We start from the raw sequence: 15,529 nt of genomic DNA, 5'->3' as shown, positions 1-15,529 counted from the left end.
GCCTGCTGACGCCACTTCACATCCAGGGGGAGATTTTTGCCGTCATGATATATTGCGAGATTTTGAAAGAGCAATCGACGGTGGTAAGCCGGAGTGCAACCTCGGCAGTAATTCCCCCTCGCAGTTGACTGAGCAAGCTTTCTCATAGTGGGTTCATGTCAGAGCTCGAAGGAACTCCTTTGCTGTCAAGGCTTCTGGCAGTGGCTGCGGATGGGGAAAGGGAACTTGCGAGAGATCACAAACTGCGTCTCTTGGTGATAGTTGAACCATCATATCCCTGCCGAACTGGAATAAGTAGAGATCAGCTTTGGCTTAATAATTAATAATCAGCTTTGGTTTGAGAATAACTGTCCTTTTTCATTTTTTCCTTTTCAATACCCCGTTCAATATGGCGAGTCATGGCTACCAAAAGGCGCAAACTAAAAGGAAACCATTACTCAACCAACACGTTCTGTCAGTATTTCATAAGATCGTGCTCGCAATTCTCATCTTCGCCCCCCTTCTTGTCTGGTTTGCATCCATTGACAGCATAGATGCACGGTCGCACTCGATGTGCAGCTACCGAAATCGCCTTACCAACCGCCCTGAAAACCAAACACCCCTCTTCCCAGATTTCGACCATGTCTCAGGCCTAAATGGTACAGCGACAAGCGCCATAGGCCATTCAATTCCACTCAATGACATTTTCTCCAAATTCTACACCGTCAACATGGTCTTTGGGAATTACTCCTTCACCGTAGCCAAGGCGATTGACATTGTATGGGACATTATTGTCGGGCGCGGCGGACAGGCGCTTCTCTTGTATGTGCTCTCGCGCATTCTTTGTGAGGTTCTGCATATGCTGCTGGAAAAAGACTCAATGGCGTACGATACCTTTGCGTCGCTATCGCTTAGTGGTCCTACTGCCTGGGGGCTCTGGATGCTCGGCCGCGATGTGTTTTCCACCGCCCAGAGGAAAAAAGCATGGTTCGTCTCTATGGGCGTATCTTTGCTGTGGGTGCTGTTTTTCCCGACTGTGATGAGTTCCATGGCGGGGTACATTGCTTTGAGCGAGCCATATGTTTAAGCTGGAAGATAAAGGCCTCATGCCGTGGTACGATTTTACCCTACGCTGGTCAGAACATCCGGCTGCGCGTGTAGCAGATGGAGATCGTATTGGGCTGCAACCTAATCAGGTTATTTTCAAATCGGATGGTGAGCAGATTTATAAGGCTCTTCAGAACTGTATGTTTGTGTGCCTCTTCCGGATGCTCACCTTCACGTTGGTCTAATCAGTCATCTTTTCTCTCGTCCTATGCAGACACATAATTTCTCTACTACTGCCCAAGCATCGACGTAAGAGAGTCATACTGCGAGCCGAGCATTGATCCATTGACTATTTACGGGACAACATACAACCTGACGACTTTCCAGCCACGACTGAATATCAAGATGCCATGTCAGGTCTACGATGACACCGTTTACTGCGAGGAAGACTTCATAGGTGACACATCCAGCCGAATCCGATGTATAGGCAAGGAGACCTATGCGTGGGGATTTCCAGAAAGCGCTCTGACTATGCCTGTGTCATTGCACGCGGTCTGGTGCCTGGGCTTGCTCGCTATGCATTACCTAGCGACGCGACAGTCTCAAGCCCCGAGATCTCAACAGCAGAAAAGGTCTGGCACGCGATTGGGTGCGATCAGAGGAAGCTGTGATTTGGCCTATGCAGTAGAAGAACAGCTCGGTATGGAACGGGCACAGGCCTCTAATGACTGGGAGCTGGTCCGGGACTTATCGGCATTGCATACAAGGCTCCGATATCGAGATGGCTGGGAGTTTGAAGGTAATGGTACAAGGGCAATCACCATTAGTAATTGAGACGTGGTTTAGCATCATTTCTCCATAATGGTTAGAGTTCTTTATATGAATTTCCTATTCATTTAGTAAATGGCATCCCTTCGGCCATCATGAAAATGTTTCGTTTCTCGCCATGATGAAGATCTCAAATAGCCTCCATTGACTTAAAACGCCGACCGCTGTGCACCGATGGCCTTGTTTGACCAATCTGTCAGCTAACCATTTTTTTTGTGTTTGAATAAGTACGTATTATCTATCATATATAAAATTGTCCGACTATAGCAAATGATAATCCCGGTTATTGCATGAGTCTAAATGTTCAACCAATGACTACCAGAGCAACGGAGCAGGGAAGGCATTTCTCCAATTGTCAACCCGAGAACACATCTGTGCGCGGTTATTATGGTGACGACAGTGTACCAGTTCAGCCAGCTTGTAGAGTTCATCCTTGAGCTTTTGCGATGAATGACTGGGGGTTTTCAATGAACAAATTTGCGTGTTGATATCCACTTTTTTATGATACGATATTCGATTTTTGCAAGGATCTCCTTTTAGTGTGGTACATCCACATTTCCAATTGCCGATCCCAAGTTTAGTTTTCAACTGTGAAAAATTCGGCCTGGTTTCATCCTCTGCTGATGCTTTGTCTTCGCTCGTAAACTTTGACACCTTTGGCGGAGGACTTGTTGGCGGAGTATAAGGCAGGGCAGGCAGTATTTTTAACGAGCGATGCTTTTCTTCATATTTGTTCCGGGCTGTCTTTTTAAGCTCATCCGTCTGTGGTGGTGAACTGGGAGGACTTATATCTGCGAGCGTCGTCTTGGATACCATATTCCCATGAGTGGTGTCGGTGAAAGACATGGCAGAAGAGGAAGTGATGGTTGTATAGCGGGGTTTTGCGAAATGGCAAAGGTAAGCCTAGCGTACCTATGAGGGATGTCACGGGCTCGGAATAGAAGATAATAACGAACTGAATTCCTATCTTGACTATTGTAGCCATCAACGAGAATATCGAATCTGGGGAGGAAAAAAGGAGAGGAAATCTATCTGGCGAGTACAGTCTTTATAAACCTTTGTGCGATGCGGCTTGAGCCCTTGTTTGTCCATATTGCTTGTATGGCATCTTTTGGCATGTTGGCACTGTTTGCCTGGTCGTTGAGCCGTCACAAGGGAAATAAATTGTTTTGGTGCTTAGTTCAAGTCCGGAATCCTTTGATTATATACGTGAGAGTATTATATTGCTGATGCAGGGTTTTGGCGGCTAATCATTTGTTGGTTATATGGGGTCTGAGACAAAGGTATGGCGCTAAACAAAACACCATGGATTTGGCAAAACCAAAGTACTAATACCATGTTGAATGGACGAATCACAGCATGATCTCTCAGAGACTTCCAATTGAGTGATGTTGCCTGCACGACAGGCTCTGAGTATTTTCTTATTCCATTTATGCCAGCTATTTTCATGTTGAATTAAACCAAATAGGCTAGTTACCTTCCTAAATAAGTTAGTAGATGAGTTTTGGGTCCAAAAGTTGGACTCTAACTTGATTCGATGACACGCTACATCGGCATTATCATTGGCATTGGTTTCACCACTGGCACTTATTGTATGTTTATATTAGAATACAAGGGCATTTCGAGGGTAGGGATTACACATTTGGTGGATAAGGTAGATAAGAATTTTGGGGGGGGGGAGGTGGTTGTACAACGGCTACATTGCGGATAAAGGGACATGGACCACAGAGGTATCGTGGAGGCCTGGAGATGTAGTTTGAATGTGGCATTGTTACAAATGTAAACTAGGAAATAAGGGCGTTGCCGCCAGGATTGCGGCTGTGCGGTACTGGGACAGCAGAGGGGCATCGGCGATACCGTTGCTGTCCCCGAGAATACGTAGAATCGGGCCGCACAGCGGCTGGGTTTTGACCGAAAAATATTTTGTTAAAGCTGGAAACATTTTCAATAGAGTGGATACTGTACTTGGACCAAGGGGCTTGTGCCATCCGTTCGATTCCAATGTTCCCGCTATTTGTTAAAGCACCAAACTCCCGGGACGGTCCGTCAAACTCTATTTAAGTGAGGGCTGGGTGCTGTTGATTGGCCAGCACGCCTTAATGATAACAGTGGTCATTGTGAGATCAGCGGCTACAGGTGGGCTGTGTCTGATCCTGATTTTAAGCGAGGTGGCCAGGTGGGGACGTTTTTTGACCCCGCCTGTGTTATGCAGGTCGTTGTCTATTTGGCACAGTACAAAAGTACATGGACATAACTCCCCGTCGATGTGTCGAGGTTAGTGTTGAAGTTCCTGTTTCGATACTGTCTTGGTACCGTATCGGTACTGTATCGTTTTGTCACCCTGACCGCACTACTGTGTATTGCCATGTTAGAACTAGACCTGTTTCATGTATGTATATAAAGGGGTCTCTTGGCTCAGGAGGCCCATGGTCAATCAACACACAATACAACTTCTTTACAGTCATAACAACAACTACCTATAACACAAGAGGTTTCGTTGAAGAAGAAAGGAACGAATGTCCGCTCGGACAGCTCTATCTACATATGTGCCATGCGGAGTGGGTATTCTATTAGTAATCCCCCCCCGGTCGTCTCTCCCATTAAGCATACCGTTTATGCGACAGGCGCAGCCTGTGACATAGATCCCATAGTGGCCACGCCTAACTGAATAGTAGGTGATTCCCCAAGTCCAAAATATGTCCTATTCGACTTGTCCTCCACTCACTGGCTAACAGACGAAGTACATACATCACTGCAAACCAACTTGTGTCCTCTTTCAATCTTCAATGTCCCTAAATGACGCCTCCAGATCTGACTTGGCCTGCTCTCCATCTCCTTTTTTGAGGTTAATTGTGCATTTCGCCAGGATTCTGTGGCTGTCCTTTTGCGCAGATTTCTTGACTTCCGGATCGTCAGCGCCCTTGTTGGCTTGTATAATGATTTCATGTTGGGTGTCGCTGATCTTCGCCCCTTTGTCAATCCGAAAGTTGAGTTTTTTGTCCTGGCTTCCAGTAGGCCAAAGTCGCTGTCCCCTCTCCGTGCTCTCAGCCTTCTTGAAGACTTTAGCCCATGGGATTATACCAACGTATTGTCGGAAAGTCTTGTAGAGATCATAGTCAAAATGGTTAAGAAAGGAGGGAAAGTGAATTGCCTTGTATTTTCCGAGACTATGAAAAAGAAACGTCTTGATGTCCTGAAGTTCTTCTTTGAGAAAGCAAACTTCGATGATTACTATTGATGAAATACTTAAAGATGCACAAAAGTCAGAAGACAAGGAAGTCATGTCAGTGGTGAAAACTGGAGTTGCGAAACTGAAGAAGCGACAATCCAAATGGTGGCAGTTCTGGAAATAGACATACGGAGATACACTGAGTTGATGCAGCTGAATGGGCCAGCACATGTGTGCGGTGGTTAGAATGAATCCCATGCTTATGCAAATTAATGCAAACAGCTCCATACAGCCAATCACAGCAATTCTCTCGTGAGTGGGAATCCTAAAGAAGTTCGTTTAGGGCGACCAGAAAAAAAATAAAAAATAAAATAAAAGAGGGCAGCTAGATATATAGATATAGACAGTATTTGCTGATGAACCGAGATATGACTCGCTCCTTCTCGAAGCCAGCCTCTTTTGTTTTTCTTTGGGACAATGCAGGCTGTCAAGTATAGTTCAACTGAGAGGTGGCATTGTGGAATTGATCAGGACTGCAGAATAGTAGCGCCATGGTTAGAGATGATAGCGAGAATGACCTCGTGTCATAGCCGAATATACTGCAACTGCATCTGCATCAGTTCCCTGTCTCAAGGATAAACATTTAACCAAAACTTACAGAACGCAGCACAATACTTTAGTCGCTCAGTCACCTCTTCAGGCGGCGGAACATTTGGCTCCTTTCCATAATTTTTCAACGCCGGCCTTTCAAATGACATCGATGGCAGTGATAGTGAGCCCTCTAGTGTGGGCGCTGAGGAACGTGCTGGAGATGCTTCTCGGTTGGGAGACACGTTCCATACCGAATGCCTGTGCAGGGGTATTCTCTTCGTTTGAGGCGATCGTTGTGACGGTCGTGGCATTTCGCTCTGGAGGCGCTTAACTGGCTTTGCCCGCGCCCGCGTATCGGCATTGGTGGAGGATGAGCGAAACCCAGCCGTTTTAGCAGCTGTATACGAGCCCTCAAGTATACAACGATTAAGCTGCCCTCGCAGGGACCCTATGCTCCTCGAAGTCCCGAATTCCTTCTTCCAGGCAATGACCCTCGTCTCCCATGAGGTCCCTTCGCGCTCATGCTTTTCAATGAAGGGCAGAAACCCAGCTTTCTCAAACTCCTCCCACTTCATTGCTGTTACAATTGTCCACTGAGCCAGTTGAAAATGGAATTGCGTTGTAGTAGCAAGGGCTGGGGACTTTTTTCTCTATCCTTGGGGCCGCCAAGTTGATAAGGAGTGAATTTGGGGATTATTAATGGCTGTTGGACAGATGGGTCTGTTCAAAGGGCGAGTTTGGCTTGTTGAAACGTGACTAGATGGAAATCCAAAAAGCAACCCAACCAATGCTATTCCGATGGGGCTGTGACTGCTGCCGTGGTATCCGAGACGTACCCAGGAGAGTGGTTTACACGTACTTTTACTGGGCTGGCAGAGTGGATCCCAGTACTAAACCACTTCTACCCTATTGTCAAACACGCTTGGCCGTGTCTTTTTTTTTTTTTTTTTTTTTTTTTTTTTTTTTTTTGGTTCAGGGGAACCATTCCTTTTGCTATATTGTGATCATCAAATAAAATCACGCCACATAAACAGTCCCGCAATGATTAATTCTATGAACAAACTAATAACTTTCTCTTTGTGTCCCCTCTTTTTTCTAGAGGAGAACAGGATTGAGAGGCAAAGAAAAGGAAAAAGTAAAGGTGGTCATTAAGATTACTATAAAGATTATACATGCGCGAGGCTATCAATCAATTCACCATTCTGTCTCAAACACGAGGCTGACAGCTAGCTTTTCAAGAAAGCATTTTGAAGACTAGAATCCATTGCATTCTATCCTCTCTGACCATGGTCCACAAATCTAGCGCGAGAGTGCCAATGCCGAAAAGGAGGCAAAAGAGACGGAAACGCCAACGGACTGCCATTTCTGATCAGACCAACATTAGAAATAGAGACCTCGAGAAAAGAAGCGCGAACGGAGACTCTAAAGAAAATTTCTGTGAAGAGGTGGAACCAAATAAGTATGCTGCATCCATTGTAAAGCAGAAGGAGCTAGAGGAAATAGTGAGTCTGTTAGCAACCACGTTGGGCTGCCGCCTTCTCTAACCGGATCTGTAGCTAAAGAATGTCACCCAAGGCAACCTTCGGCAATACTCCATTTTCATAACGAACCTCTGTGCAATCGCCAAATTCTGCTTGGAGAGGACACCCAGTCTCCTACCAGAGGTGGAGGCCTATATGGGGAAACATGAGGAATCTGGCCATGCGCTGCTCACGTTCATTCTGGAGGGACCGCATTCCAGCCTAATACCACAAAAAGACCCGCCGTCGCCTTGGAAGAAAACAAGCTCGAAAGGGCCTGCAACTGAGCCCAATCCAGCCAAACAGCAGCCTGAGGCTTCCAGCTCTGGTACCCCAGTTGGGCAACAGCAATCAGTCATCATGGCCTGTTTGAAGGGCGCTGAAGGACAGTCCAGCTGCCCAGACCGTCCTCCACAAGCAATCCAAACAGACCCAACAGGTCTAACAGGGGCTGTCCAACGCCCAGCGCCGGCATATAGTGCACCTATCCACCAGCAGACATATCAGCAACCTCTGCAAGAGCACACTCTAAACGGGCAAATGTCTCCAACCCAGGGCGCTGCTGGGCTCAACTTCACATCATATAGGCAGCAACCGCCACTGGAGTTGACTACAGCATCAGAGCCAGCTTTGGTCCCAGCCCTGGGGGAACAGAATCCCCTCCCGACCGGGCAATTCCCGTCCACAGTACAGCCAGGGAAAGTGTCCCAGTATGCCTCCAATGCTGTTCATCAGGGTAGTAGCAACACTGCTCAACTTTTTCCAGCTTCATCAACAGTACAGCAAGCTCCACATGACAGCCATCCTGTTGTGAACCACGGAGCGCAACCTGTAATGGCCCAGCCATTCGAGATGCACGATGCCGAGCAGTCCCACGCCACTCCGTTAAACTTCGCCCCAAAGCAACCACAGACACCTGCCACCCATCCCGCATCCATACAGGTAGATGACGATCCGCTGGCTAGTTTAGGATGGGCGATCGATGGACAATCACAAGTGCCACCACTGACTATGCAGTCCAAGCAAGGCCCTGCTGTCCTTAACAGTAGCGCCCAGCAGCCAACTACATTCCCCTCTGGTCCTCAACGGACCACAAATCCACCCAGTTCAACACAAATATCAAATCAAGCTACTGCGCCAGTGCAGCAGGGGAACATCGCATATCCTACACAGGCTTTGTTCCAAGCCCATGGCCAACCTGAAACGCTGCACATGCTTGCTCGATCATTTGTAACACAGCCCCAGACAGGGACTGCACCCAATCCCCTGTGGTCTGGCCCATCACAAGAGGGATACTGTGACGGCTCAGCTCAGCACCATTATCAGCAAACACCATCAACATGGCAAACGATGCCATGAAAGCAATCAAGACAAACAGCTGCTTAGCGAGGCCACACAACCCCTATAAGACTTCTTCGTGTAAATAGGCTTTCCTCTTCTTTTCTTCTTCAGATTCGATATTCTCATCGATGGCTACACTAGTCAAGATAGGAATATCATTTCGTTAGTATCTAGTGGTCCGAGCCCCTGACAGACACATGCCTGAAAATTAATTTTTCCCGATTGAATTTCCGTCTGTGTTTCAGTGATATCAAAGACAAGAGTAATTCTTAGGTTACACATAGATCTCCTTCAGGAGTCATGTAGAAATAAATAAATATATAAGAAAAGGAGGGGGGGAGCCTGCGGATTCGTTCACTTCAGATATTAAATATCCTCTAGCTCATAATTTAGGATGGGTTGAGGGGCATCTAAGGATGAAGAAATTGAGTTTGGATTTATTGAATACTTTGAGTGTGGTTTGATGATTCATTTGAGAAGGACCCCCTCTCTTGATTACAATTCCCTGGGCGTGCATTATTAGTTATGATTACCGGCAACTTGACCACAATGGTGATGACTTCGGCCCTACCCACACGGACAATGGCACTTTGACGATCCTAATTCGGGACCCTAATGATAGTGATAATATGTTAAAGTGACACCACATATATGGATTAAGTATTGAAGATATATAATACTCAGCTTCTGCTATAAATTGATATCCTAATCAAGGCAGATATTCCCCCAACTAAATCATCGTCATGAGGGTAGTTTTCTTAGTAGGTTTGTTGACTTCCGTATCCGGTTCCAATAGCTGCCTTTTGTCGGAAATCAAGAAACTGGACCGCTTCCATTTCGACAATTTGAACGTCACCAGCGTCGTCCCATACTTGGAGGGTTCCAGGATTGAACCTGGACATGGTGAATGAAGGCTTATCCGATAGAATTCAAGTGATATATGAAGCTGCCGTGGGTGAGTTGTTAGATCTCCCACGGATGGAAAGAACTGCCCCTGAAAATACTAGATGTGACGGCCTAGTCACGTTGGTTGGCTGTCACGTGAAGTGCGTTGTTAGCTTTATTAATGGACAATGATTGCAGCGTTACCTCCTTCTTCCTTCCTCATGTCAATTATTCTCGTCGATAGCTACCTAGGTAGAACCCATGAGCTGGAAGTTCCATTATCCTAGCCGAGCTCGTGACAGGGAGAGCTGTTACTCTACCAGAACTGACTATATGTACCAGACCAGGACAACGTGAGTCAGACTACTGGATGAAATCCATCGACAGATGTACACCGCGCACCCAGGAAAGACCAAGACCAAGCAACTCCTGAAGGAACGGTACTACTGGCAAAGCTGGAGCCGTAATTTAAAGCACTACGTGGATAACTGCATGATGTGCAAGAGAGCCAACACCTGATGTAATAAGCCCTCAGGGCTCCTCAAGCCATTGTCAACACCTGATCGACCCTGGCAGCACTTGTCAATGGACTTCTGTTCCTTGCCAAAGGACAAGAATGGATACAATAGTATCTTTGTGGTTGTGGATCGTTTCAGCAAGCGGTATATTTCACTGCCCTGTTACAAAACCACTGGGGCGGAAGACATGGCTAAATTGTTCATCAATCATATCTACTGATGGAAAGGCCCCCCTGACACCATCATATCAGATCACGGAGGCCAGTTCATTTCAGAATTCTGGAGGAGAATGGGTATTAAGCAAGCGCATAATACATACACTGGTTATGTTCTGAGGAACTGCTTCGTATACTCCTATTTGATTTCCACCAGAAGCACGGGAGGGCCCTCATCAGGATCCTTTTGTATGAAAATTTGCCTATTTTTTCTAGCCTCTTTGGAGAGGCCTCAACATCGAGAAGTTCATTCCCGTATTCGCATATTGTATGAATAGATATATATAATGCTCTGGCATTTTTTCAGGCCTTCTGTCCTGCTTCCCAGTAGATACTGGGCCCCCGTTGGGTGGGAGTATCCGTGCATCCGATGTTCCACGAAGCTCAACCTCTCTGTACGAACATCGCATCTGGGCTGTTAGTTTCAGTTCAATTCCAAGTCCCCTGGACAAGTCCAAAACGGGTTCGACATTTTTGACCTATTTATTGGAGTATTAGTATGACCGCCCATAATTTCTTTCGAGGCCTACGACTGTGGGCTTGTTTGCTCTTGTTCCCTCTGTCCTCTTTTCTTTCTTTGGGGGCCGTGCAGAATGAGCGTGCCGGAGAAGGGCGATGTTAGCTAACGAGGACATAGGGTCCAGTCTGTTCGGCTAATCGTTATTGACCATATCCCGATCCACTCATAATGCAAAATGAAAGTGCTCCAATGGGAAATATGCGAGTTTTCAGCTCGGGATAGGCAACAGTCAACATGTTGCTACTCGGCGTCACCTACCCCTAGATCTATAGATCTAAAACGCTTAGCTTGATGCTCGTACATAAAGGGTATCCCTGGAGTTGGGGGCCAAATTATGCTAGCTTTCTTCAGGTCAGCGTTGACTGGCGGAGCATCTCACATACCCGAAGAGAACTAGCGCAGACTGGAGAGCCGTGAGGCCAAAACACTCCATTTGTGGGCTAACATGCGGCTTTGCGGCAATTGTTTACTAGGTAAGGCTATATTGTTTTCATATTTCCAAGTTTTAAGTACTCGCTTCCAAGCAAATGGGTCCGGCTTGGCGTGAAGCAGTTGGGGGCTCAGAAATTTGAATTTATCGAATTATAAAAGCTGGGTGTCCTCAGCATACAACTGTTGCTTCGCAAGTTCACTCAATTTTTTTTTTTTTTTTTCTTGAGCGCATCCCGAAGCTTCGGGCTATCGAAAATGAAGCTGCTTTTTTCGGTCTTTTTACCGGCTGTTGCAGCCGCAGCATTGGCGTCGCCTTCTGTCACAATTGATGCCGGTACCCTTCAAGGTGGACGGTGTGAAAATACGTCCGCAGTCTACTACAAGGCAATCCCCTTTACTGAGCCTCCGGTTGGAGATCTTCGCTTCGAACCCCCGAAGGCGTACAATAAGCAATACCCCGGTGGAAAGCTCGATGCAACTACCGCGCCTCCATCGTGTATTCAATTTGGATCGGAGTTTGACGCCACAGGAGTTATCAAGGAAGACTGGTAAGCTATGCCGTTGAAACTTTTAGTTCTTATACTGACCCTTAAGTCTTTATCTGGATGTTTGGACTCCACCTGATGCCTCTAAAGACTCAAAGCTCCCAGTCAAAGTCTGGATGTACGGCGGGTCAGAAACGTCGGGCGGAATTTCGAAAGGCCTTTTCGATGGATGCAACATTCCAAAGGATGGTTCGATTCTTGTGTCAATCAATTACAGACTTGGTCCCCTTGGCTTTATGGCACTTGACAGTGCCGGAATTTATGGTAACCAGGGTATCCAAGATCTTCTCCTCGGCTTGGAATGGGTGCAGACTAATATCGCTGCTTTTGGTGGTGACCCGGTATGTGGAATCGAATTTGATTATTCACTAAATAAGTCAGCTATATTGGTGAATATGAAGCTAATAATAGATTGAAAATGCAGAAAAAGGTGCTTCTATTCGGCCAATCATCCGGCGCCGAGGACGCATTTATTATTGCCTCTCTTCCTCAGGCACCATCTTTCATCAATAGTGCCATTCTGGAATCGGGTGCCGGGAAACAGCTGCAAATTAACTCGACAGCTCAAAGTGTCGGCGCATCGTATGCTCGAACCCTCAAGTGCAACCCTGGTGATGTGAGTGTGAATTATCCAATATTTGCTCAAGTTCCTACATTATTCGAGGTAAATGCTAACCTCTATACAGAAAGCCTGTCTGAAGTCTAAGACTGTTAATGAAATAAAGAAGGCGTACCATAGTGATGCATTCCTGAGTGAGGGAATTGGAGCAATGTCTGGCCTCGGTATCGCCACCCCAGGAACGCATAACTTCTATCCCCATGTGGATGGAAAAGTCATAGCCGAGTCACCCTTGAGTCGCGGAGTACAAGTCCCAGCGGTCTTCGGATACAGTATGTGCAATATCATTCATACTAATTCCCATTCCAAATTCAAACGAGCTAACGAGAGGCCGAAGACAAAAATGAGGGTGTCATAGATGTCACCGCCAAGATCAAAACACCATCGAATGAAAAGGAATTAACGCCATCGCTGTATAAGAGCTTCCCCCAGAAGGACTTTGGCAGTGTCGCTTGGCTTGTAGAGAAATATTACCCCTTGGCTCAATACGTAGCTGCTACCAACAGTACCCAACTGGGTGTGCTCGAAGCCATTGCGCATATCAAAACCGACAGTGATTTCAAGTGCGTTGGATACGAGGGCCTTCTCTCAGCTGCACGCAAGAACATTCCTGTGTGGACCTATGAATATACTCACAACAACACTTGTGCATGGCTGGGCTCACTGGCAAGCCTCCAGGCCTATCCGGAGGCGCTCGCTCTAGAGGGCGCCACTCATACCGCGGAAATCCCGTTCGTCTTCGGTAACATGGACAGCCAACCTCTTTCAGGTGGGCCTTGCAATGCCACAGAGGCTGAGTATCATCTCAGCGAGCAGATGATGAGCTTGTGGACGGCCATGGCAAAGAATACCGATCCGTCTACCGATGCCATCCAATGGCCGCGATTTTCGCTGGGAAGGAATGCTTCAACTCCCGGTCTGATCTTCGCGAATTCGGCTTTGTCTGGTGAAATCGATTACAGTATTTGTCAACAGCTGTGGTCCAAACTGTACATCGTCCTAGGAGCGGATAATGGTACATCCACGACCACGCCGATCAGTGGTAGTGGAAAACCAACGGTTTCGCCATCTGCTACCCCCTAATCGGCAGTGGGGCAACCACTATGCCTTCAGTTGGGTGGCTTCTTGGGACTAGTTTTATATTTCTGGGCGCACTGTCATAGATACTAGCCAAGGTGCCTGAAGATATTTGCTCAAGGGTTTGTCCGAAAGGGGAGAGATTAGGTGGATTGGGTAGTGATCGGGGGATTTGAAAGTCTAGGTACAGATTATTATGTTGAAAGGACAGGTGAGAACTGTGCTCAGCTGTTCCGGGCCTTATATAGTTTTATATTTGAGAGCCATCAACCCTCAGTTGGCCGTCAGATCTATTTCGACTATATCCTGGGCGAGTTGCAGTGCCATCGCAATACCTGCGCTCTTGCTGACACCCTTGAGTTGCTTGATGATCCATTGCCGAGTTTTATCATTTACGACGGGAGATTTGCCGACCGTGTAGAGATTCCAGGTCAGCATATACCCGCCCGACACGCAGGTGTGGGAGGGGCTATCAACAAAGTTCTGGCTTTCAAGTACCGATATAAGCCCTAAGCCCTGTGGAACACTGGCCAATACATCCTCTCCCCGCTTTGACATGATTTGCAGTAACTCTTGTAGCTTCAATTTAAGCTTCAGATGGACCTGTGCTGGTTGTGCCAGGTCTGTGGTAAGGATTTTGTTTATGAGCCAGCATGCAATCTCGCAAACAACTATTTCAACCATTCGCGAGTTGTTCCAAAGTCTTATTGCCCAAGATGTCCTGTAGAGGTCATATCGACCATTGTAAATTATAGAACTTGTTTCTCCACTGAATTCTAGGATGGTTGTATACGGTTCTTGTATAGCGAGAAGTGCAAGGACGTGTTGAAAGTCATCCTGAAGCACAATAGCTTCTTCTAGGAAGTAGGACCAAGGTATGAAATCAGACGCATGGATATCCCAATTATTCTTTGAGACGTTGGCAAAAAGGGTTGCGCACCGCGTGGCTAGCACTCCGAGTAGCCAGAACGCACTAGAGGTGTCTGTGTTCTTGGTTGCCTCTTCCTGTAGCTCACGCATATCATCTGGAAACGGCTGAATGCTCTGGAGACAGGCAGCCGTCATATCCGCACGTACTTGGTTGAACATGAGGATTGCAGCCGGGCTAGAAAATTGAGACTTTCCTCGGGCAATAACCAATGCTGCGGCTCCCTTGACGTGTCGAACCCACGACTCGAAGTTTGAGACATGCTCGAAGACCCCTAACGAGATCACCGACATCAAGGTGCTATCCTTGACAGCCTCAACAGGGGATGCCAATGCAAAGTTCACATGGCGGATCGCTTCTGAATATTTGTTGCACGCGTGGCTGACAAGTTCGGGCTGTTGAGTTGCCAACGCCACGAGGCCGACGGCCGCCATACTGGTGACGAGTGTCGGATGCTCAAGATCGGCGCTGTAGGCAGTTGGAATATAGTTTAGATATCCGCGCGAAGGAGAACGGCCACCGCTGACAAAGTCTTGAAGGAAATAGTTTACGCCCATTTCGTCGAGATTTGGGCCCAAGCCACGGGCAGGTGGATGCGAGTAGGTAACTTCGGTAACCTCGGTCGAGGCCGCCTTCTTTGCTGATTTCTTCTTGGACCGCTTGATAGTATGGTTTGTCTGGTCACGGAAGACCAGTTCCCATTTATCTCGGTATCCAGTGCAGTTTTCGCGCATACGAATGCATTGTCCACATTGGGGAAGCTGCTGGTCGCACTACATCGTCTATTAGTACCGACCTTGTCGACATGGGAAGAGAATACTCACGCGTCGCTTTATGGTGCGGCAGTTGCCGCAATTCCTGGATGCTCTTGCGCGAAATTCATTGGGTGGTGACATATCGAATATCCGTCAACAGATTGAGCAGGAAAGAGAAGAAGAGAGAAAGCGGGGGAGGGGAAAGAGAAAAGGGGTTGCGATTTTGAAGCCTGTCGCTTATCAATCGAGCTGAAAATGGCTGAAGACAGCTGAAATTATCCTCGGAAACAAGCTCTCACGCTGCAGTCTCTCAAAGTGCTTTACACTACACAAATGAACGCTCTCTCTCTCTTGGCAACCCCGGACCCAACCGTGGGGCCAAGGTGAAGAGTCTCGCCCTGGAAGCCCAAATGGCGCCCAACGGCCCCCACAGGCTAAGCCTACCCAGTCTGCACAGTCGCAAGCCGCCGACACGGTGGGTTCTGCGCCGACTTACCTAGAGGAGTATCCCAGAAGCATATGTTTGCCCCGCCACTTAGGGCCGAAGATTGAGCGCGGTA

General features: G+C 47.3%; 8 protein-coding genes across 8 annotated transcripts; 5 read left to right on the top strand and 3 right to left on the bottom strand.

Annotated features, from left to right (window-relative positions):
- Positions 1 to 400: 400 nt before the first annotated feature.
- On the top strand, positions 401 to 1,324 carry ASPGLDRAFT_1470131 (uncharacterized protein). The gene is made up of 2 exons (XM_022541906.1): positions 401 to 1,224; positions 1,301 to 1,324. Exon 1 carries the CDS (start codon positions 551 to 553, stop codon positions 1,064 to 1,066), a length of 516 nt encoding a protein of 171 aa, XP_022401457.1. The 5' UTR covers positions 401 to 550; the 3' UTR covers positions 1,067 to 1,224; positions 1,301 to 1,324.
- On the top strand, positions 1,029 to 1,354 carry ASPGLDRAFT_46665 (uncharacterized protein). The gene is made up of 2 exons (XM_022546496.1): positions 1,029 to 1,224; positions 1,301 to 1,354. The coding sequence occupies exons 1-2, from the start codon at positions 1,059 to 1,061 to the stop codon at positions 1,306 to 1,308; spliced, it is 174 nt and encodes a 57-aa protein (XP_022401456.1). The 5' UTR covers positions 1,029 to 1,058; the 3' UTR covers positions 1,309 to 1,354.
- Positions 1,212 to 2,051, top strand: ASPGLDRAFT_1470105 (uncharacterized protein). Its single transcript, XM_022541904.1, has 2 exons — positions 1,212 to 1,224; positions 1,301 to 2,051. The coding sequence occupies exon 2, from the start codon at positions 1,432 to 1,434 to the stop codon at positions 1,858 to 1,860; it is 429 nt and encodes a 142-aa protein (XP_022401455.1). The 5' UTR covers positions 1,212 to 1,224; positions 1,301 to 1,431; the 3' UTR covers positions 1,861 to 2,051.
- Positions 2,052 to 2,071: 20 nt separating this feature from the next.
- ASPGLDRAFT_46663 (uncharacterized protein) lies at positions 2,072 to 2,837 on the bottom strand. The gene has a single exon (XM_022546495.1). It carries the CDS (start codon positions 2,698 to 2,700, stop codon positions 2,170 to 2,172), a length of 531 nt encoding a protein of 176 aa, XP_022401454.1. The 5' UTR covers positions 2,701 to 2,837; the 3' UTR covers positions 2,072 to 2,169.
- Positions 2,838 to 4,569: 1,732 nt separating this feature from the next.
- ASPGLDRAFT_57702 (uncharacterized protein) lies at positions 4,570 to 6,189 on the bottom strand (the record flags this gene model as incomplete). Its single annotated transcript, XM_022548271.1, has 2 exons — positions 4,570 to 5,085; positions 5,682 to 6,189. 2 exons carry the CDS (start codon positions 6,187 to 6,189, stop codon positions 4,631 to 4,633), a joined length of 963 nt encoding a protein of 320 aa, XP_022401453.1. The 3' UTR covers positions 4,570 to 4,630.
- A 711-nt stretch (positions 6,190 to 6,900) lies between these two features.
- Positions 6,901 to 8,493, top strand: ASPGLDRAFT_35225 (uncharacterized protein; the record flags this gene model as incomplete). The annotated part of the gene is made up of 2 exons (XM_022544536.1): positions 6,901 to 7,116; positions 7,171 to 8,493. 2 exons carry the CDS (start codon positions 6,901 to 6,903, stop codon positions 8,491 to 8,493), a joined length of 1,539 nt encoding a protein of 512 aa, XP_022401452.1.
- A 2,807-nt stretch (positions 8,494 to 11,300) lies between these two features.
- On the top strand, positions 11,301 to 13,292 carry ASPGLDRAFT_35224 (uncharacterized protein; the record flags this gene model as incomplete). The annotated part of the gene is made up of 5 exons (XM_022544535.1): positions 11,301 to 11,593; positions 11,640 to 11,931; positions 12,015 to 12,206; positions 12,277 to 12,481; positions 12,547 to 13,292. The coding sequence occupies 5 exons, from the start codon at positions 11,301 to 11,303 to the stop codon at positions 13,290 to 13,292; spliced, it is 1,728 nt and encodes a 575-aa protein (XP_022401451.1).
- Positions 13,293 to 13,559: 267 nt separating this feature from the next.
- Positions 13,560 to 15,110, bottom strand: ASPGLDRAFT_25414 (Zn(II)2Cys6 transcription factor; the record flags this gene model as incomplete). The annotated part of the gene is made up of 2 exons (XM_022543485.1): positions 13,560 to 14,987; positions 15,039 to 15,110. 2 exons carry the CDS (start codon positions 15,108 to 15,110, stop codon positions 13,560 to 13,562), a joined length of 1,500 nt encoding a protein of 499 aa, XP_022401450.1.
- Between the last annotated feature and the right edge of the window lie 419 nt (positions 15,111 to 15,529).

Source organism: Aspergillus glaucus (genome assembly GCF_001890805.1).
Source record: "Aspergillus glaucus CBS 516.65 unplaced genomic scaffold ASPGLscaffold_9, whole genome shotgun sequence".
Lineage (NCBI taxonomy): Eukaryota > Fungi > Ascomycota > Eurotiomycetes > Eurotiales > Aspergillaceae > Aspergillus > Aspergillus glaucus.
The sequence above is the reverse complement of the archived record's forward strand: the minus strand, read 5'-3'. Positions and strand labels throughout refer to the sequence as shown.

Bases quoted from the DNA above. Each gene is read 5' to 3' on its own strand.
- ASPGLDRAFT_1470131 (XM_022541906.1), top strand. From the start codon at position 551: ATGTGCAGCTACCGAAATCGCCTTACCAACCGCCCTGAAAACCAAACA.
- ASPGLDRAFT_46665 (XM_022546496.1), top strand. From the start codon at position 1,059: ATGTTTAAGCTGGAAGATAAAGGCCTCATGCCGTGGTACGATTTTACC.
- ASPGLDRAFT_1470105 (XM_022541904.1), top strand. From the start codon at position 1,432: ATGCCATGTCAGGTCTACGATGACACCGTTTACTGCGAGGAAGACTTC.
- ASPGLDRAFT_46663 (XM_022546495.1), bottom strand. From the start codon at position 2,700: ATGTCTTTCACCGACACCACTCATGGGAATATGGTATCCAAGACGACG.